This window comes from Emys orbicularis, chromosome 8, assembly GCF_028017835.1.
Source record: "Emys orbicularis isolate rEmyOrb1 chromosome 8, rEmyOrb1.hap1, whole genome shotgun sequence".
NCBI classification, from domain to species: domain Eukaryota; kingdom Metazoa; phylum Chordata; order Testudines; family Emydidae; genus Emys; species Emys orbicularis.
In genome coordinates this window covers 61,064,269-61,087,092 of record NC_088690.1, presented here as the reverse complement: position 1 = coordinate 61,087,092, position 22,824 = coordinate 61,064,269, and the positions used below count along the sequence as shown (strand labels likewise).

Genomic DNA, 22,824 nt, shown 5'->3' with positions numbered 1-22,824 from the left:
ACCACTTTCAGGGGCATTGCATTGGGAGACCCCACCCAGGTCCCAAACAGTCAGCATGCTGAAATTTATCTCACCAAGGGGAAGGAGGGAAGGTGGGGGGAGTTCTGGAAATAGTGCAGCATTCTCCCTTTATTTCAGCTCCATCCATCCATCTATCCATCCATTAGCTTTAACAAAAATTGGCTTTCCTTTTGCTGGTGGTGGGGAGCTCAAGCCTGGGGTCTTGGCAAATGCTCTCTGCAGCAACTCTCTCTACTTATTAGAATAATTCTTTATTCCTCTCCCGGGGAAGGGGTTTCATATTTCAGCTCAAAGGTGGGAATATTAGATTACAGGGCCTCTGAGCGATCAGACCCGAATGGATCGGTTTGTCATTCCTTGCGGTTAGCGCCACGGGATCAGTGCAGGGCTTTCATATCGCATTCATTTCTTTCTGAGCATTGTTTTCTTTCTGCACGTGCGTCCCACCCTCTCCCCTTCCAGCTCTCAGGCAGGGAGCCTCCCGCCTCGCTCAGACTGGGGTTTGGCTGGAGAGAGGCTTTTTTCTCTTGCACCTTTTTTTTGGATTGAAATGCGAAGAAGCTTTGTGTTGGTTTGCTGGCATCTCCATCGACTGAGCACCCTCTCTTACCCACCCCCAGCATGTGAAAGCAGGTCTCTTCTCTGGGCAGCTCCCGGAACATCTTTGGGACATAGAGAGTGGTGGAAGCTGCATGCCGGGTGCAATTGGATCAGAAAATGGGAGGAAGGGGTCAAACGGTGTAACTTGCACCAAATGGGTGCAGAGCAAGGCTCCAATTCATACCTGGGTCAGTGCAAAGTCCAGCGCAGCTATTGAGCTTTCAGGGCCATGTCTCTCTTTAGTCCACTTTTACAAGATACCTGCAGGGCCAACAAGAAAAGCATCAGTCCAGCGCCCTCGTCGGCCCACCCCCAGCATGCCCTCTCTGCTGGAGGCTCCGGCAGGGGAAGAGAGGTGCAGAGGCAGCGGGATATGAGGGGGTGTTTTCTGCTCTGGGAGTATTCACCAGGGGGGCCATGCAGTCACTTTGTGGCCCCTTTTCACCAACACAAAGGAGCTGCAGGGTAACTGTGAATTCAGCTGCTGGCGTGTAAAACAAGTGTAATTTACACACCAGTGGGCTCACTGGGGGAACAGTAGGAAAAACAGCTGACAGGAGCAATGGAGCTGCAGAACCGTGCCAAGCCTGCACAGTGCTTTGAATGTGTCAAGTGCTGCGTGGGGGCTGTCACTTCGTTACTGATTATTGTTATTTTTTGAATTCTCTCGTGGGGCCGCAGCCTGCTCTCTATTGCACTTGTGTCAGTTCCGAGCCATTCCAGCAAGTCATTCTGAATTCAGGCTGGCGGAGCAGAGAGCAAATTCCGACCCTCTAAACCAAATCCTGCACTTCTTAAGCCTCCCTCTTGTACCCCTGTTGGGAGATCACTGGCGGATAGCTCAGTCAGTTGCCTGTACTGGTGCCCCTCACTCCCTCCTGTGACCTGCCTGGGGGCTCCTGAGGGCTATAATACTTTGGTCTGATTCTAGTTACTGGGCTTGGTGTGGGGCTGGCTGGCTGGAGTTGGTGGCCTGTGAGATACAGGCGGTCCGACTGGATGATCTAGTGGCCCTCTCTGGCTTTAAACTCTACGACTCTAAGGATTGCTTAGGGGATAAACAGGGCAGAATCTAGCCCTGTGCATCTGGTTCCAGTCATACCCTGGTATACATCGGGCATAGCTTCACTGAAGTAGTCAGAGTCTCCTGGGTGTAAATCCGGACACACTGAGGTCAGAGTCATGCCTTCCCTCAGAAGGAATGCCTGCACTTCCTCGGGCTGAGGCAAACACGAGCAGCACTGGTACTGCAGCTGTCAACCGGTGTTGCAATAGCACAGGCAGAACCAGGAGGTAGAGTAGCAGATTGGTCCATCGACAATAGAGTTCAAGCTTGCCCTGGGGTATGTCTGCCCTGTAATCATGGGGTAGAATTGGAGCACGTGTAGGCATATCCAAGCCAGCTTAAGTGTAGCTAGCTCGGGTACTGGAGTAGTGAGGCCACAGAGGCATGGGGTTCAGCGTGGGCTAGCCCTGGGAATAATTACCCAGCATTCCTGGGAGGCTTGTACAGTCTGTGCTGATGGGCAGGCTGCTACCGCTTCACCGCTATCAGTAGCTGAGCTAGCTAGAGTAAAGCTGTCTCCAGTCTGTCTACAGACTCTGCAGTCACACCCACCATGCAGTATGGACGGACACTCAGACAGCATTGCTGGCCCTAAGAATGTGTTTGGGTTTTGGCTTTTCCCTCTCTTTTTTTTCTTTACCCCCTTTTCCAGTAGCAAAATGAAAAAAGGGAAACAAGGAAAAAGCAGGAAGGGGCTGAGGGAGGAAAAACGTCTTTAGTTTTGTACATTTTTTGGTTGAAAACCTGGAAAATGTCAGAAGAAACCAAGATTTTCTGCAAAAGTTTTCACTGGGGCCAGGGAGGCAGTTTTCCATTCCCAGTGGGAAATTCGGAACCAGTGCTAGTACAGCCCTGGAACTGTAAGAGGAGAGAGGGTGCTGAGGGTCAGGGTTGCCATGCGTTGGAACAGGGCCTGGGGAATGCTCACATGCTTGTGCTATGCTTAGCTCTTACCAGTGCTATTAGCCCTGTGACTTTTGTAAGCATTAAACCCACATATAGTTTTTAAGAAAGAAGCAAACACCTTCATCAAAGCAGGGGATGGCGTGAGGGGCTTGACTTTGGAGCCATTCCTATCTGGGTGAGTGACTCGGATGTCTCCACGGGGGGCTCAGTAACAATGAGAAACCAGTTGGTGGGTCTCAGTTCTGTGTCTAGTCAGCAGATGTCTGTGTTGCCCCCAAAAGCCCCATCTAATTTCCACCTTTGTTGGCAGTCTCAGCAGAGAGACCAGGGATTGCCTGAGCGTGGAGCAACCGGGCCATCTCTCTAGGGCCCCTTTTTGGGATAGAGCGGGGAAGCTTGGGCTTGTGTTGCTATGACCAGCAGGTTCCAGTGCATTCAGTCTCGCAATTTTCACCAGCTTGAAAACTCCACTGCCCAGAAAGGGTGGGACTTTCAAAAGCATGCAAGTGAGGTGGGAGCACAAATCCCATTGGCCATTGTTGGGACTCATGCTCTTGAAAAGCCCACCCCAAATGAGTCATGGATTCAGGGCCAAATTCAATCCTGGTGTAAGCAGGCCCCGCTCCACCAGCTTCTTTGGATCTGCACCTGGGTTTGAATGTAGCCCTTAGTCTCTGGGGAGGAGTCAAGACTGTCATGGCATGAGCATCACACATCTCAGTTGGGTGCACCAGGTCAGAAATACATTTAGAGGTTACGCAAGGCTGTAAACGAGAGTTTTATCTCAGAATAGACATTAAAGGAAATCGCAGCTGAAATGATCTGATGACCCAGGTGTTGGAATATCAAAGGACCTGACCCAGGGAGGTGCTGATCAGCTCCTTCAAGGCGCTGAGTGCCGTCAACTTCCTGAAAGTCTGTCTTGCCTCTTGCATCAGACACCTTGTTTGTGATCGCTAAGAAAACTGAGACATGAGTATTAACTGGACTAAACCATTATAGGTCAGAGGTAGTTGCTTCCCCACGTATCTCTCTTAATTATACTGAATGTGCTTTCAATTCCAGGTGGCGTGGTCCTCAATCCAGCCTATTATGGCATGCCCGGCCATACCAACACCATGATCCATGAAGTAGGACATATCCTGGGACTCTACCATGTCTTTAAGGGAGTGAGCGAAAGGGAATCTTGTGATGATCCCTGCAGGGAGACTACACCTTCCATGGAGACCGGAGACCTCTGTGCCGACACAGCCCCTACCCCCAAAAGTAAACTCTGCCGAGATCCAGACCCTACCAATGACACCTGTGGCCACACCCACTTCTCCGGAACACCGTTCAACAACTACATGAGCTACACAGGTAACGGGAGGGAATTGTTATTGTATCAGCTAGAAATTCAGCTTGTATTTCATTCCCATCTGTGTACTCCCTGGATAGTTCCTTCGTTTCAGGAATTTGGGCCCCCCAGGTATCCAGGCCCACCTAGAACTTCAAGTGGCATAAAATAAGCACTGGGGCTATACCAATTTATACCAGCCCAGTATCTGGCCCTTGGTGTGTAGGCAATACCCTGCTCACCCCTTTGTTCTTGGCATCAGTGATTTTTCTCCCTCCTGGCTTGACTTTCTCTGGATGACCAAAGCAGTATTGAGACCAACATGTGCAAATCTAGGTGCCTACGTTCAGGCATTTAAATCTATATTTAAGCACCTAATTAAATGTCTGATTTAGGCACCTACTCTGGGTTGAGATGCCTGGTTTTAAGTCACCTCTGCCCTGATTTCCAAACGTGCAGCGCACTGACAGCAATCATTGACTTCTACTGGAATTGGGAGTGCTTGGCAGTTCTGAAAATCAGGCTGCCCTCTGCCAACCCACCAGGCCAATTCTCCTCTCACCCCACTGCCCAACAGGAGCTATTCCATTGCAATCAGGGGTGTGAAACTGGGGTAAGTGAGCTGAGACTCAGACCCCTGGACTCAGCTGAGAGCATTGCCACTCCATGGATACAACTACAGACGGTATTCTAGGCGCAGCAAGCATCCAAGCACCAGTGAGTTAGTCCATCAGCTCACCTCCTTTCTCTCTGAAGCTGGAGACCAGAACACACAGTGGATCTTTCTTCCGGGATTTTCTAAAGTGATGGAAGGCTGCTTGGTTAGAGGGGCTCCCTTTCGTTGTATGGTGGCCGAACAAATGGATACAGAGGGTAATAGCACTTCCTTTCTCCCATCCCTTGTGTGCCCTGCTTGTTTAGATTGTAAACTCTCCAGAGTAGGGACTGTCTCTCATTATGTGTCCATACAGTGCCTAACGCAGTAGGGCCTTGATCTGTAATTCAGCTGATAAATGATAATAAAGGACCAGATCCCCGTGAATTGGCACGACACTTTTGACTTCACCGGAACTCTGGCAGTTTATATCCACTGGGGAGCTGGCCCAGTAATAATCCTCGGGCACTCTGGGGGCAGAACAAATGGAACATCTCAGCATTTGGGTCAACATTCCCTCTCTGAAGAAAACCAGGGTCCTAAGTCCAAAGCAATGCAAGGGTAAGGGCTGAGCCCCTGCAGACTGGTGCTTTGGCCTACACAACCACTGCATAGCGGTACGATTGAATTCATTATCCTGTGCAAGTGTTTTGTGGTGCCACTGGTCTGAAAGGTGCCATACAAACATAACCAACATCTGTTCTTCTGCTGACAATCAGTGAAATGGGCCAGACCCTAAAGACCTTACTGAGTTTTTACTCAGGCCTAACTCCTCCAAATTCCAATTGACTTAAAGCTCTGAGGCAGAGGTGCTTTAGACACAGCAGCGGCTTTGATGAGTGAAGAGATGTTTGCGATACCTGGCTGGCAAATATTAGGGTCGATAATAACATGTGCCGTTATGCATGCACTAAGCTCAGGGTAATCAGATCTCATGCTCCAGGGTATAAGATGGTCACCCGCTGGGCTCAGGAAGGAGTACGCGTCCCACGCGCCATCCACACCATTGCACAGTGGGTTGATTGGCTTCTGGGACTCCTCACCTTCCCTGGCAGCAGCAGGTCATGGCAGGCGCTGGATGCAGGATCCTACATCAGATGATGTGCTATGGGCCCATGCTGTGGGCTGGAAGCTCAGCGGATGTAAACTGGCATAGCTCCATGGAAGCCAGTCCAATAGCGCTGGCTCTGGCTCCGTGCTCCTTCTATGCATGTGTTGGAGGAGCGCAATGGAGCATGCGGAAATGCCTGGTCTGCCCCATCATGGCAGCCACGCAGCGTCACTAGCAGCGATGCCCTCTCTGTCCTTTATGAGGTCTGATGAGAGCCACTGATTTTCATCTGTCCGTTCATTTTTTTAAAAAGAACCTTGTGGTGTGCGCCGAGTCCCCTGTCACGCCCCCACAGCTTCATCCCCATGTGGCTTAACAAGGGTATTTGGCCATCGGCATGCCCCAGGAAAGCAACCCTGTGCTGCGGAAAGGTCTACTCAGGAAAACAAACAGCTGCTGAAATAGTGCCATCTAGTGGCCGACTGGAGAAATAACATGAGAGGAGTCATGTAGGACAAGCCATTGGGAATCTCTCTAGCCCAGGGCATTTGTGTTCTTCTCTGGTCTTCCAGGAGAGCCTTAAAATGGCTATATTTAGTAATAAATACTGCTAATACTGCTAATGACCACTTATATAATGCCTTTCACACAAGGATCTCAAAACGTTTCACAAACAAGTCCCCTCCTTCCTTTCTCTCTCAGACGATGACTGCACGGACAGTTTTACCCCCAACCAAGTGGCTCGAATGCATTGCTATTTGGATCTGGTGTACCAGCGATGGAGCCAGAGCAGAAAGCCCACTCCGATCCCCATGCCCCCGGTGGTCACTGGGCAGGGCCAAGACTCCCTCACCATCCATTGGCTGCCTCCCATTAGCGGCGTTCTCTATGAAAGGTAAGAGACATTGTCGCTAAGAAGGTCCCATGCTTGGCTGAGCATGCCGGAAAACTGGCGTAAACTAAAACGTGCCGGCATGTCTGATGGCCTCTTGCTTCCTCTAGATCAATTTGGCCGGGGACCAGTTTTGTAGTCCTACCACTGACCTTGGCCCGTAACTGGATCCCTAAACAACTGCCTGTGCTTGCTTCCACTGGGAATTGCTTGTCACGATTTATTTGTCCGTGGTTCCCTAGGAAAAGTCATTTGGCACTGAACCAGGGAATTTCAGAAGTTAGTGAAGGTGATGAAGATGAGTTGGCAAAACCCTCAAGCTCTTTGCCAACTGGCAAACCCTGCCTGTTTTTTGTGTGTGTGTGTTTGAGTGGGTGGGGAGCGGGCAGCGATTTGTTCAGCTGCCTTGTAGAAATAGAGGAACGAGGCAACACCCCCAGCTCCCCAGTTATGTCCACCAGAATAACACGTCTGGTTACAAGTTTACTACTGTGATGGCAGTGTGTGCTGGGGTGTCAAGCGAGCGTCCTCTGAAAAGCATTCCACTTTTAGGGGGCTCAGGGAGAATGCCAAAGAGTTGTGTGCCATCAGGAGACAATGCCAAATGCAATCCGAGAGCGCAATTACTGAATGAAAAATGAGCTTCACTTAGCACTTACTGGATAAACTACTGATTTATGAGGAGGGAATATGGTCTTGTGGTTAACACACAGGACCAGGAGCCAGAAGATCGGGATTTGGATCCCTGCTTTGTGACTTTGGGCACGTCAGTAATATTTTCAGATGTCAGTATCTTAAGTTAGCCCCTTCAGTTCCTAGCTAAGCACCTAACTAAAAGGAGCCTGACTTTCAGGGGTGCTGAACAGCCACATTCATCTGGAATTGTGGGGGCTCGTCATTCTGAAGATCAGGCCTCTTTTGTCTGAGTGCCTGACTATGGATTTAGGCACCTAACGTCAGGCACTCAAGTTTGCAGATATTGTCTACACTAAATTAATATTTAATATTTAAATCCTCTGAGACTCTGAGCTGGGAAGCACTCAAGATGGGCAGCAGGTTATTACTCTGATGTAGAATTTGCGTCATATATATTTTTAAAAATCACGTAGGCCAGAGTCCTAATCATGAAGTCAGTGAAAAGCCAGTGTGGCCCAATTGATAGAGCACTGGTCTGGGATTCAGGGGACCTGCCGTCTAGTCCTGGCTCTGCCACTGGTCTGCTGGGTGACCTTGATCAAGTCACTTCCCCTCTCTGTGCCTCAGTTTTCCTATCTGTAAAATGGGGGTAAGGATATTTATGTCCTGTGTAAAGAGCTTTGAGACCTATTGATGAAATGTGTCATATAAGAGCTAGGTATTTATTTATTTATTACTCCCTTTGACTTCAGTGAGCTTTGGAGAGGACTGTATGTAATCTGTCCATTTCTTTATTAATGCCCCGGGAAATGTTTGTATAGACCTGACACTGACAGTAGCTGAGGCCCTGATTCACTAGTCCATCCGTGTTCACCAAAGCACTTAAGCGTGCGCTCATCTTTAGGCATGTGCTTCTTCGGTCCCATTGACTTTAATGGGACTTACGCACATCCTGAAAATTAAGCACGTTTAATTGTTTAGGTGAATAGGGCTTAAATATTGTCTTCATTTGGGGCCTTACAAAGGTTAGCGGCTTGTGAAAGCTGTGAGTTACAATGGTGGTGCAAAGCGGCTATGCCCATAAGCCGTTTGGAAAAGAATAAGAATAATACTTTACACTTCTCTAACAGCTACCAGCTCAAAGCCCTTTGTGAAGGTGGGCGAAGTCTCGCATCCCCCTGAAAGCATTTTACAAATCTGGCCTTTCAAATGCTTTTTAATTCAGAGAAAATCAATTTCTGAGGATATCCTGGCCAATTACGGAATAATTGCTCCCTCACTGCACCAAATGGCTCATATGCAGTGCTGTTCCTGGCTCCCGAATGGCATATGTCACCCGGTGAGGGCACAGACAGGTGTCTGAAGCATCAAATGGGCTTGCATCATTAAAAGAATGGCCCGAGAAGGAAAGCAGAGGCTTATGATTGAAAAATACTGCAGAGCGTTCAAGACTAACTGAATGGAATGTTTTGACATTGTCTTTGGAGCAGGAAATACTCCCCCAGTCCCTCATTAGCTTAATGCTGGCACTTTAATTAAACATGATCATTTGTTTGTATTATGGGGGCACCTAGAGGCCAAAGCGGAGTGTACGGCTCCACTTGTGCCAGGCTCTGTACGTACGCATAATCTGAGGCGCACTCTGGCCCAGACTGCTTGCGGCCTAAATAGTCAAGGCAGACGCAGGAAGGGCTATTCTCCCCATTTTAGAGAGGGGAAACTGAGGCACAGAGCGTTTACTAACCTGTCCGAGATCACACGGGGAATCTGTAGACAAGCTGGGGATCAGCCCAGATCACCAGTATGGCATCTTAACCAGAAGGTTTCCCTTTCCCTCCCCAGCCTATGCCAGAGCTGGCGGTGAGAACAAGCAAGCCAAGCAGCTGGCTCTTGCGGGCTTCCCACATCATGCAGAGATGGGGATCAAGTGAGGAGAGTCCAAGTCTGATCAGAAACTGGGGGGAAAGAGTCTTCCTCATTCTCTCTCTCTGTTCTGCAGGGACCCCAGCACCCTCTGCGGGGACTGCGCTGAAGATGGTACTTTCAGCCAATATGTGCATGAGGCCTCTTCCCCTCGAGTTTGTGACTCCTCCGGCTACTGGACCCCTGAGGAGGCAGTAGGTAAAGTACCTTGTCCTCTCTCACTCACGGTGACTGCCGCTTCCCTCAGTGGAGATGAGATCATCCGAGGCCCAATTTTCCATATCGGTCTGATCTATCTAAATTTAAATATGCAAAATCCTCTTGGGAGAAGATTGCATAAGGTAAAGCTCAGCTCCCAGGGAGCATACCGGAGATAACAGCGACTTCGGGGTGCAGGGAGCTTGTCAGTGTTACTAACAGCTTCCCAGGAGAGTGTTGGAGAGAGAAAAGAGGCACCTGGGAACCTGTTCAGTTGGATTTATGTCACCAAAAGAAAAGCCAGTGTATGGTGCACCCAGTTCTTAGGGTCTGATCCAAAGCTAAGAGGAGCCTTCTCGTGGACTTCCAGGGGCTTTGATCCAGCCCTAGAGAGTGGCATACTCTTCCCAAGGTGTTGGCGACAATCTCATTTCTTGGGTCATTTAGGTCCAGGCAGAACCCTGGAGAACACAGCATAAGGAACAGTCCTTCTTCCCCACCAACCGGATGGACGGGATGAACTGATAGGTGTATCCAGTTTCAAGTGTTTATGAGCCAGTTTAAAAAGCACCCTATGGCAGGTTATCTTGCCCCAGGCCTTGCCTTCCAGACAAGTTACAACATGAATCACACTGGTATGCATGTGCCCCTGGCATAGGAAAGAGCCAAGGGTTTCATGGTGTCACTGGAAACTTCACTTCGAGACTGGAGCGGGGTGGAAACATCTCTCTCAATCAGAGAAAGTGACAAAATGAGGGAAAAAAGAGGTTTGTGCCAATTTGGTTAAACAGCAGAACATTTGGAGCTGTCAGCTTCAGCATTTCCCATTTCCCAGGCTGTCAGATGGCCGTGTCGTCCCTTACAGATCAGAACTGGCTTTTCCCCTTAGCAGATGCTAAACTTTTCTCCACACCAGTGTGCAGTTTTCACCAGCACGTGTCAGCTGGGGTGAGAGAGAGAGGCACTTCTGCACAACCTGGGGGATTTCATGGGGACATGAGTCCAGGCCTTGGATGGGCATTAAATAGGACAACTGTTTGTGGCCTTGGGGAAAATTGGGCATTTTCAGCAGAGTCCGTGAACTTGAAATTGGTTCTTACGCTCAGCTTCTCTTTCCATGGCTCAGAGCACATCCGTGTTGGTTTCCCTTGCTGACTGCATAGGGCTCAATCCTGAGCAAGCTTTGCTGCCGCTGATGGGGTGGAGGCAAAGGTGGCCCTCGGCCCAGTCCGCTCCTGGGCTGAGATGGGCTCCGATGAACAGGACTTACACTAAGTGGAGTGGTCCCCTAGTGACTATTCTGCTGGCTTGGGATCACCAGTGTACCATGCCCTCTCCTGCCGTTGGCCCACCCCAGAATGCCCCTAACGCTTTACCCCACTCCCTGTGACAGAAGAACCTCTAGCTGCCCCTATAGAAATGCATCAAGTTCCTTTTGTGCTGCTTAGCCTGGGCGAATGATCTAGTCCCCGACCCCTTCAGCCTGGGGACGTTTGGAGATCAAATAAGAATTCAGAGGCAAACTTGGCAGCATGGGCCCATCTGTACTGATGATACTCAGAGCCAGCCAGGTGCGCTCCCCTGCTCCTCCTCGCTCGAACGCACTCACCTAACAAGGCCACAAGCCCTGCATTGGGATCTGCCTGAAAACTAGTTTCCTTAACTTCTCCTCTGTCAGCTTGTGCCTAAGAATGGGAGGGATGGTCAGAACGAACCCTAGCACTAATACAGGGTGAGAGGTGCCGGCAATGAACTCATGCTAATTTCTCTCCATCTCAGGTGTATAGTTAGTATGCCAGTGGCACTGAGACCAATCACAGAATCCTGCTTAGTTCAGTCCGTGTCTGTGTGTGTCCAGGCATGTGTGGGTTTGTGTGTGTGTGTGTGCAGGTATACCTGTGTTTCTGACAAAATGCATGCGTGTGTCTGCAGGTGTTCCTGTGGATACACAGGTATATAGAGTGTGTCTGTGCCTGAGTCATTGTACAGTTCTGTGCAAAGGGGGGATGTTTGCACCGACCTGTTTGATAAGATTGGGGGAGGGGGTCCTGTCTTGTGCGAATTTCTGAGATTTTGAACATTTTTCCCCTCCCAGATCAGAACAAAAAGTCAAAATCTCGAACATTTTTCTGAACCGATAAACTGAAAAATATTCTGGTTTGGGATGATTTCGAAACATTTAGATTTGGACTTTTTTTTCATTTTTGAAACATTTTTTAGTATAAATGAAGTTAAATTTTGAAACAAAAAAAAGCAGTTTTGAACTGAAAAACTCAAATGTTTTATTTAGCCAATGGAGAAGTGACCCATTTCGACAATGTCAAAACTCTTTTTCAACTTTTTATCGGTCGCACAATTCATGGAGACTGGCCCTTCCCACAAAACCATTGGTTTTGGTTTTGGTTTCGACAAATCAGCCAAAAACATTTTGTTGAAAAATTCCTAGATACACATGTTCAAGCCTGTGTATGTCTGTACGTGTCGGGTGGGATACGTATGTTTGTTTCTTCATGCTGTTAGGGATCTGAGGATTTATGCATGGAAACACAAGTGTGTTTGATATCTTTATGCTCTGAGACATTTGAGCACACACTGTATGTTGGTGCCTATGTGTGGATGTGTGCGTATGATGGCATCGTTGTATGCACATGTGCGTATGTATCTGTGTTTATATGTGCATACATCTGGGGGTGTTCACCTCAATGTGTGTGCATGTATGTACAGACTATCATATATCTCTGTTTGCTACTGAAATGAACTGCCCTGCTCCTTATAGGGATCTATATTCTCCCCTTGTCTAGGCCCCCCGGATGTGGATCAACCCTGTGAGCCCAGCCTGCAGGCCTGGAGCCCAGAGCTCCACCTGTACCACATGAACATGACTGTTCCTTGCCCCCAGCCGCATGGTTGTATCCTGGAGCTGCGTTTCCTGCATCCCGTGTACCCGGAGTCTCTCGTGCTGTGGACCACCTACCTCTCCACAGACTCACCCAAGGCCTTGTCTGACATTGAAATCCTGACAGAGCATGGGGAGTCCGTCCACCTGGGCCCCCTGGACACTTTCTGTGACACCCCCCTCACCGTTAGGCTCAACGTCAACAGGAAGGTGTCTGGGGTAAAGGTCTACACCTTTGATGAGCGGATGGAGATAGATGCAGCTCTCTTAACCTCCATGCCCCAGAGCCCCCTCTGCTCCAGCTGTAAGCCTGTGCGGTACAGGATCCTGCGGGACCCCCCGTTTGCTAGCGGCTCCCCCATAAAGGGGTTGCACATGCACCGAAAGTTCACCGACACGTGAGTAGCAATATCGGCCCACCAAAGGCCGGGGGTGGTTGTGGTGCTGTTCTAGTTCTCCTTGCTTTTCTGGCTTCTGCATTTGGATTCATTGATGTTTTTAGAACTCAGCCTCTCTGTGGTGAGCAGTGCCATGAATGCCCAGCCTCAGAGTTTGCCCAAAACACCCCATTGCATATGACAGTTCCATGACACTAGCATGATACTCACCAGGAAGCTGTATCCCACTAGAGAGAACTCTTTAACTTTGACACATTTCCCCATCCGTGGGGCCAGGGTAATGATTGTTCAAGTCACATAGGGTAGGGGATAATTTCATGTGATGGTCCACCTAGAGGGAAAAGTGGCAGGCTCCTCTGATTACTTGCCACAGATCCTCTTTCTGTAGCCTCAGCTCACGGCAATTGTAGAATTGGGGGGAACCTATCTGTGCTTTTGGCTTTGTGTCTGTGCCACAGTGCAATACATTCTAGTGGCATGGATATATTGGCACCCTGAATGTTTTATTGATATAGAGATGGGCCATAACCATAACCTGAGATCCAAATACCCCCAGACTTTGGGGACATGGGAAATTGGAATCTAGATTGGAATTTGCCAAATTATCCCTGTCTGCCTACCTGGTTAATTTACATGTTAGTTTCAAACACCCTGAACTTTGAGGGGGTTCAAAGCCCAGATCTGGATTCAGATCTGAACCGTGTGGCTTCTTTCCTCTATCCATCCATGCCCAGGCCAAGCCAGGCAAATTTTATTGAGGTTCTGAGTCCCATCTCTCCCACTCCTTGCCTCTCTTGTTCCCCTCCATCCCTCACACACACCAGCTTACCCTTCTTCCCCTTGTAAAAGCCAGGATCCTGTGTTCAGAGCATCATTAGACACTGGGTACACATTTCAGAAACTACTTAGGACCCTAAGTCACATTTTCAAAGTGACTTAGCCTAATTCTCATTGAAAGTCAATGTGAATTAGGTGCTCTGGAAAATGGTACCTGTTAACTCTTCTGCACATTCTGTATCGTATTCCTAGGGTGTGGCAGCCATGACTGTGAAGCTTGCTTTAGTAGCCTCCATCTTTTGTTTTTTAATTTTCTTCCCCCCAGTCTCTTTCTTTAAGGACCCACAAAGGGAATGGTGGGTAGAATAGCCCATGTCTCCATTATTTTGCCCACAATATCTGACACTTTCGTTTTTATTTATTAATTTCCAGTTCCACATTTTCTGTTTTTACCAAGCGTGATTTCAACATGGTGCTTGAATTATATCAACGTGGCCTTTTTTGTTTGGACTAATTTAGTCTCTCTGGTTCTCTTGCACCTGCTTACAACACTCACTACTGAAAGCAACTTGACCTATTTTTCATTAACGTTTGTTATTATAGATCATTGTATTACTTAATAAACTGACATACTCTTTACATCTGAGCTACAATTAGGGTAAATTCATCAGCCAGTTATTGCAACACTTCCAACCTAGCAGGGCAGCATCCACAGGACCGTTAACTTTCCATTCTGCTTAGGTACAACACACATGCTTTTTATAACCTATAGCATCCCCTTTGCCTCTAATGAATCCACTGCAAATGGCCACATATGGACGTACGTTTCCCACGTGGTATTTGTTCTCTCCTAGTTTGTTTCATTCCTCTGTGTTTCTGCAGGGATGTCACACCGGGCCAGTTGTACCGCTACCAGGTGCAGGCCATGGCTGGGGCAGCTGTGGGAGAACCGTCTCCATCTTTGATCCATACCCACGGCTCTCCCTATTGTGGAGACGGAAAAGTGACCATGTAAGTGCTGAATTCTACACACATTTGGGAGATGTTTTTAAAGCCATTTGGTCTAGTAGGGTAGATCCAAAGGTAAACAGAAGACCTGATCCTTCACTCCATGACACCAGATTTATGCCAGCGTAACTCCACTCCAGTCAGTGGTGCCAAACCATTGCAAAAGAATGAAGGCTCAAACCCAAAGTGTTTTGCAAAATCTAATGCTTCTTAGAAGGTAAAGATGGGCCTTGCGAGGTGCGGAGTTTGGATCTGGATTCTGATCTGAACTTCCCCAAAGTCAGTGGGTGCTTGGTCCAATGCTTAGGCCAGAACCAATCTCTATAAAGTGTCATAGATTTTTAAACCCCCAAAGGAGCATTCTGATCATCTAGTCTGGCCTCCTGCATAGTGCAGGCCAGAGAACTTCACCCAATAATTCTGCATTGTGCCCAGTAACTTGTGGCTCTCTGATAGAGCATATATTTTAGAATGACATCCAAACTTGATTTAAAGACCCCAAATGATGGGAAACTTACAGCATTCCCTGGTAAGCTGGTCTAATTCTTAACTATCTTCTCTGGTAAAAATTTGTGTCATGTTTCCAGTTTGAATTTTTCTGACTTCAACTTGATTGTTTTCCAGTGAAAACAGCTTTGTAAATTGTTAGCTTCCCCTTGCAGTGTTGTGAAACCCAATGCAAAGCGATTGTGCTAAGTGCATGAGACCCAACAGGGGAAACTGGCTAGAAGGGCCAGATCCTCAGCTGGTGTAATTCAGCATGGCTCCATTGACTTCATTGCTGATTTACTACAGTTAAGGGTCTGGGCTTCTGGAGAGTGAATGACCACTTTAGTTCCACTGTCCAAGCTGAGTGAAGTTGAAAAAACTGAACAAGCAGCGTAAATGCGAGGCAAGTAGTAGAGATTTGTGATATGCTTTTAACGTGACTGATCTAAAGGGCGGTTGGGAACACAGCTTAGGAAGTCTTGTTTAGTAAACAATTTTAAACCGTTGGGAAATAACATTGAGTCAAAGTCAAGAGAGTGGAGAGACAAGATTGATTTTCACATTGTGCATCTTTGTGTATGAAGAGTGTGTGTGAAGCAAAATTGCTTGAATATTTGAAGTTTTAAGTGTGAAGGTGTGTGTGTGCGCATGCGTGCCTCTGTGTGTGTGGGTGCACACATGAGAATAAACCTGAATTCACTTAAGCATGTAATTTTTTGCTTGTGGTTTTCTCATGAAATGTAGCACGTGGCTATTGCTTTTCCCTCCTCAGTCACTAAACTCATCCCTATCTCTTACCCCACCTTGACTTGTCCAACACCCAGTGGAAAAACTGGCCATTCTTCACATCTGACATCACTGGCGGCTCTTCTCCTCTGACACAGGCTTGGTAGTTGCACTTGCTCCCATCCTGAGTTCTCCAGGGAAGATGGTGGTGGGGTGGGGCCTCTTTTCTCCCACTCTGGCTTTCCCAACTCCTTCCTCACCTGACAAGAGTCAGACTCTTCTCTCCCTCCTTGTAGCTGGCATCCCATGATTCCTCCAGTGAAATCTGACTTGAGGGTTGTCCTTAAACATGGGGTCCTGACCCTTATGGAGCTGAAAAGCTCGAAGGGCAGCTAGTCAAGAGGGCGTTAACATTTCTTGCTGACGGTCTCTTAGGAGCTTGGAAGAGGAGTGCGATGATGGAGACCTGTTAGATGGAGATGGCTGCTCTGGGAAGTGTAAAAGGGAAAAAGGCTTCAACTGTGTTGGTAAGTCATGTGCTGAGTCAGCCCATTCCTTCTCTCCTTGACCACCCCCTTTTTGGGCTGCGATGGCCACCCGAGGGAAGGGTATAGTTTTTTCTCCTGCCCTCAGCAGAAGCATTGTAGACACTAACCTTCTAGTCTTTGGCCTCTCTGCAGGAGAGCCGAGCCTGTGTTATGTTCACGAGGGGGATGGAGTGTGTGAGCCCTTCGAGAGGAGAAGCAACATCCAGGACTGTGGCCTCTACACTCCCAAAGGGTACATGGATCAGTGGGCAGCACAGGCCTACACCTCCCACCAGGACAAGAAGTCATGTCCTGTTTCCATGGTGACCGGAGAGCCTGTTGTGAAGGTGAGGCTAGGCATTTCCTTGTACCGGGAGAGTCCCAAACCTGATGTGATCTCCACAGTGTCCTTGCCTTTCCTGTCTCTCCTGATGGAGCACCTATTCATAAAGGCCTATGCGACTCAGTCCTCCCAGCAGAGCAGCTTTCACGCATCAGGCGGCTTAAAATCAGCCATATAAACTGGAAAAGAAAATCCAGACAACAATCCTGGCATTGCCATGATGTGTTAAGCTTTGCTTTCCGTCGCACTGCATGCATGCTTATAGGATCAGGGTATGAAAGGATATAAACCCTCATGCTTCAGGACATATGCCCACCACTTAGTGTCTGAAGCAAAGCCCCTTGAAGTTAGTGGGCATCTTTCCACTGACTTCAATGGGCTGTGGATCAGGGCTGAATGGCCTGGAAGAAACTTTTCCCATAGGTGTGTTTGTGCATACTTCTCATTGCATCTTCATCTGAAACATTTGGTGCAGGTTTTTGAGACAGGATGCTGGCCTAGATGGACCTGGTGTGGTCTGGAAGTTCCTATAGCTCTGTGCTCCATCCTCTTAAATAATATATCATCTTAGTTTGTAAAGTAAGCTCGTTGAGACATGGTCCCTCTCTGCATATACCATTGCTCTGAAGAGAGGCAGTGTGGCCCAGTGGATGGTGCACTGGACTGGGATTCTGGAGACTTGGGTTCTGTTCCTACCTCATCTGTTGGAGGACCTTGGGCAAGTCACTTCACAGCTCTATGCCTCAGTTTCTTCATCAATAAAATTAATGACACTGATATACTTTGTGATCAACTGGTGAGAAATGCTATAGAAGAGCCAGGTGTTATTATTACATCTGTCTGTACAGTGCTTTGTACCTTTTTGGTGCAATAATTGTCATCAACCCAATAAGGAATTGAGATAAATTCACAATATCATATCAATATTTTGTACAAAGACGCTAAGAAAGCGGAACAGGGAGCATGGAGAAAAGTGCAAATATTGTAGCCACTTGTGTGTGCTCTTCTCTGGCTAGTCCTAGTACAGTGGACAGTCTTAAGACCCCATGTCCCTTGTTCCAGAGGAATCAAGATTTCAAGGGCCAGGTTCTCATCTGGTGTAAAACTGTGTGGGTCCACAGGACTATACTGATTTATGCCAGTTGAGGATCTGACCCTATATATTGATTATTCGGAACGTTTTTTCTTCTAGACTATTGAGCCTGAGTCTCAGCTGTTGTAAGTTGGGGTCCCTGTGCTGAAATCAGTGGATTTGTGCTGATTTACACCGATGATCTAGCCCAGGGATCGGCAACCTTTGACACGCGGCTCGCCAGGGTACGCACCCTGGTGGGCCGGGCCAGGCCGGTTTGTTTACCTGCCGCGTCCACAGGTTCGGCCGATCGCGGCTCCCAGTGGCCACGGTTCGCCGCTCCAGGCCAATGAGGGCTGCGGGAAGCGACGCGGGCCGAGGGATGTGCTGGCCGCCGCTTCCCGCAGCCCCCATTGGCCTGGAGCGGTGTGGGAGCCGCGATCGGCCAAACCTGCGGATGCGGCAGGTAAACAAACCGGCCCGGCCCACCAGGGTGCTTATCCCTGATAAAGGTTGCCGATCCCTGATCTAGCCCATAGTCTCTTTCCCTCAATCCCACAGGTACCCTGAAATATTCTTTATTCAAGCAGGTGACTTCAGTCACCCCTCCCCTTCTGCTCTGGTTAACGCTGTGGTGCTTCTTTCCTGGTGGGCATGTAGGAGGCTGGTAGTTCTCTCCCTTCCTTTCCCTCCATGCCCAATGCTGCTGCTGCTGCTGGGGTTGAAAATCTCTCCTTTCCAGGTGTGCAGATCCCACCTTCAAGATATGCCAGAGCATCATTCCCTCGCTGCTTGGTTCCCCTGCACCACCAGCCATGACAATGCTCAGGTTGCTGATGGGGAGAAAACACCCTTGGATGATGAGAGAGTTTGGCTCAAAGTAAGTGTCGTTGGGCACCTGGGCTTAATAGGGAGGATACTTTGTAGGAGTCGGGGAGGGCTTTCCTATCCTTGTCCCACACTTTCAGGGATAAAGGCCAATTCTTTCCCTTCCTCCTGTCCTGGAGTAATGAAGAGCTCTCCCTCAGCTGGGTCACAAACTCATCAGCTACAGCCAGGCATTCTACAGATGAGTTGTAGCAACTGAAAGCCAGTGACTGGCACATGTATCACTTGTTTCATCCCCTTTAGCATGTGAGTCTGTGGCAGCAATCCATCCTGGAAGCTGCCAGCGCATGGATCACCGCAACGAGGGAGACAGAACCCTACAACAGTGTTCTGTAAATGAAAAAGCCATTGCTAGGCAAATACAGTAATTCCTTGCTTAACACTGTAGTTATGTTCCTGAAAAATGCTACATTAAGCAAAACAATGTTAAGCTAATCCAATTTCCCCATAAGAATTAATGTAAATGGGGCGGTTAGGTTCCAGGGAAATTTTTTTCACCAGACAAAAGACTATATATTTTATATATATATATATATACATACACACAGTATAAGTTTTAAACAAACAATTTAATACTGTACATAGCAATGATGATTGTGAAGCTTGATTGAGGTGGTGGAGTCAGAGGGTGGAAGAGGGTGGGATATTTCCCAGGGAATACCTTACTGCTAAATGATGAACTAGCACTCGGCTGAGCCCCCAAGGGTTAACACATTGTTGTTAATGTAGCCTCACACTCTACAAGGCAGCACGAATGGAGGGAGGGGAGACAGCACGGCAGAGAGAGACAGAGACACACACCGTGTGTGTGTGTGAGAGAGAGAGAGAGAGACACGCATTGCCCCTTTAAGAACGGTGACCCCACTCTAAGTACGGTGCCTTTTTAAGTAGATTAGCAAATTGAGACAGCAGCTGCTGCCAGCAAGCTCCCTCCGTCCTGAGCCCTGTCGTGTGTCTCCCCCCCCGCCCCCCCATGGAGATAAGGTACAGAAGTGGGGTGGGGGGAGCGGGACATCATGACATTATCACCCTTCTTCCCCCCACCTTTGCACAGCAAGCAGGAGGCTCCCTGGAGCAGCTCCAAGGCAGAGGGCAGGAGCAGCACACGGCAGTGGGGGGAGGGACATCTGAACTGCCTGGCAATTGATAGCCTGCTGGGCGGCTGCCACACAGGAAACTTAGGGGAGCGGGGAGCTGATGGGGGGCTGCCGGTCCACCCTGGTTCCACCAGCTAGCTTCAATGGGCTGCTCTTTCTGCAAGCAGTGGACAAAGCAGGCGGCTGCCAAACAACGTCAGAAGGGAACATTGTGCAACTTTAAATGAGCATGTTCTCTAATTGATGAGCAATGTAACAACGTTAACTGGGATGACTTTAAGTGAGGAGTTACTGAACTGAGAGGGGTTATTTGAGATTTTACTGTTAGTCTTCAAGGGCACCTTTAGCATCGCCCTTCCTCCAGTGCAGAGTGGGCGCAAACTGCTGCTGTTCTGCTTTAGCTCAGTTTTCACACAGGTTGCACTGGTGTAAATGACTGTACAAGGGGCAGTGTGGCCCCAAGGCCTTAGGGCCGGTCTCTTCTGGGAAGTGAGAAGGCTGGCCTGGAATTCCTGACCATGCCCACAGACATGTTAGAGAGGATGGGAGTCAGGGCCTTTCTGACCTGGCATCTGAGACTCTGTTCCACAACTGCATTGGCCTCAACTCCACCAGGGAGAATAAAACCTGGGTTTCAGTCACATAAGGAGGACTTGAGTAGAAGAGACACAGGGAGATGATACATCCATTAGGGAGATGCAGTTCATACAGTGCTGATTTTCTGATTGTAAGTAACTACGGTTTCATTTTATGTGGCTGCTGCCTTCTATTATTGGGAGGTTGTTATTTGTCTTTGCTCTTTCCGTACAGTTTATATGGGGCATGTTGCCCTGTTTAGTCCTAGATTATCTATAATTACCTTTTGTTAAGGCACTTGGAAGACTTAATGCATCATTAATTATTGGTCAATAAACAGTGTTATTACCTTTCTGTCCCTAATACCCCTGTATCCCTAACGTCCTATGCCTCTACAGAGAACTCTACCTACATAGCCTTCATTCTCTTCTGTCTCTATCTCTTGGACCTTGCCTCTGGGTTCCCTACTGTGCTTATGCCAGGGCAAATGCCCTCCATTTCTTCCTTTACTCACAAGAAAGAGGAAAGCCCCCTCTTTGTGTTGCCTTGATGGAGGCTCGCTTTCCACTTCTCACCAGGATTAACTCTTATTCCAGTGCATTGGAACTTGTGGTCAGATGTTTATATGAAAGACTTTCATTACTGGCTCCACACGCTCATTTTAGGTGTGCTATTATTTTCCGCCCATAAAATTATTTATGGGCTAGTAATAAATATGCCTATGTTCTTTCTCTTTTATAGTGTTTGCCTGATTGCTAACAGATTGGTCTGGGAAGCAGGTTTCTTATTCACACATGTGTATGAAAAAACACTCTCCCATACAAATATAGCTGTTTACACACACATCTCAATAACACGTGCATACACCTCCACTTACAGGACTATTTTAATGCTCCATGTCACATGCTTTAAATGAGCAATCACATTGCTCATTAGGTACAGGATTCCAGTTGTATGGAATGAAACATTTTCAACAGGTGGCACTAAAGAGCAAAGAAATCATTGTGCCCCTATATGAAGGCACAGACGTAAGTGGGTGTGGCCATCTGCTGAAGAATGCAAATATCTGTGCAACATAACTAGCCTCCCATAGTGCACCTCAGCATAGCTGGTATACTTGCAGATATGAGTTATTCTGATTTATGGAGGAGCACTTTCCAGTGGCAGTGCTTTGTTCTCTATTTCCTACACATCAGATTCAGGGAAGATTTGGAGTCATGTCAGAATGTAACAAGCAGGAAATTAAGCAAAAGAAAAAAAATTAAAATATAGCCAACTGCAGCTCAATCCATAATAAGAAAAAGGAAGCACATGCAGGGAATATTTAGTGAGATAAGCCAGATACGGCAGTTCTAACTTAGAAACAGATTTTGCCAAGTGCCTGCACAGGGGAGCAGTGGGGAGGGATGGAATAAGGAGCTTCCCCCAAATTGGCACAAGCTGAGGATCTGGCCCTCACAAGTTAGGTTGGGATGAGCGCTCGATATTGAGGTGCTTATCCAAACCACCCAAGCTTCTTGGGTGTGCAGAACTGGAACTCTCCATGGTAATGTGCTTCCTGCTTTGGAGCAGGCTGTGGTGCTGACGGGATTGACCTTCATGGTGTCTCAGGGCTTCCAGTCCTGGACATGAGGTGGAAATGCAACAAGCATGAAATAATAATGGGAGGAAAATGTTACTGGGAAATTGCCCAGCCTCAGTGATGGTTGAGTGGGAATTTGGGGCGAAGGTGCAAAAAGATATTTCCTCCATCTTGCTTTGCCCCACGGCTGTGCCAGCTCTTTGTGGGCCCCAGTGAGTGGCTGCAAAGCTGAAATACTTGTCCCACCCTCTGATCACTGTATCCCTGCTCACTGTCCTGAGCTCCCTGGGGGGCTCCTGGGCTATTCCTCATTATGAGGTAACGCTAGGGTGACCAGGTGTCCGGTTTTCGACCCAAGCTGGAGCCCTCACCCCCTCCTGCACCCCAGCCCCCTGAGCCAGCCTGGTGAAAATGAGCGAGTGAGTGAGGGTGGGGAGAGTGAGCAACGGGGGGCAGGGTGATGGAGTAAGCGGGGGGTGGGGCCTCGGAGGAGGGGCAGGGCTCAGAGAAGGAGAGAAGCAGGGGGCGGAGCAAGGGTGTTCAGTTTAGTGCGAGTAGAAAGTTGGCAACCCTAGGCAATGCTCAATACACACGAGCCCTCTTCAGTCATGGAGGGCCATCACCCATTTGTTTATTTGTCTGATCAATAGCATTGCTTCTAAAATGCAAAGCCCTATCCCATGTAGCTCTGTCTGCTTCGCTGTAATCCCCCACCCTAATGTCCCCTCTGGCGTTGTACCCTCGTGCGCAGGTGTGCTTCGACAGACCCGGACTGGCCACCTCAGTATTTATTTTCCTGGCCTCTGATGGCATTGCCCTGAGCGACCAGCACAAGCCGACTGTGACCGTCCAGCTGGGCGATGAGAGGAGGCACAACCACTCGCTGGGTGAGTGCACTCAGAGCTGACATGAGGAGGGGAGCTCCCCTTTCCCTTCTCCTCCTCTGCTCCCTCGGCACCTGAGTCCCTCTCTGCTTCGCCCTGGGCTTTCCATTGCAGGGAGCAAGCAGTCTAGCAGAGTCTGAGGAAGCGCCTGAGCAGCTAAGGCAGGGCTGTGTCAGACAGCTCCTAGCAAACGGCCCAAATTGTTATGGCCTCTTTGGCTCAACCTGACTTCAGTGGGAGCTGGGAGATCTCAACACCTCTCTTGCAGTGTCCTCCT

The 22,824-nt window shown here is 48.6% G+C and overlaps 1 protein-coding gene across 1 annotated transcript in view; it reads left to right on the top strand.

The window, feature by feature from the left end:
* Window positions 1-22,824, top strand: part of PAPPA2 (pappalysin 2) — a 167,144-nt gene that overhangs the window by 59,029 nt on the left and 85,291 nt on the right. The window contains exons 4-12 of the mRNA XM_065409588.1: window positions 3,659-3,952; window positions 6,338-6,530; window positions 9,163-9,284; window positions 12,086-12,578; window positions 14,238-14,366; window positions 16,014-16,105; window positions 16,259-16,452; window positions 18,263-18,400; window positions 22,415-22,550. Coding sequence (XP_065265660.1) covers window positions 3,659-3,952; window positions 6,338-6,530; window positions 9,163-9,284; window positions 12,086-12,578; window positions 14,238-14,366; window positions 16,014-16,105; window positions 16,259-16,452; window positions 18,263-18,400; window positions 22,415-22,550 — 1,791 coding nt within the window. The remainder of the gene's footprint in view (window positions 1-3,658; window positions 3,953-6,337; window positions 6,531-9,162; window positions 9,285-12,085; window positions 12,579-14,237; window positions 14,367-16,013; window positions 16,106-16,258; window positions 16,453-18,262; window positions 18,401-22,414; window positions 22,551-22,824) is intronic.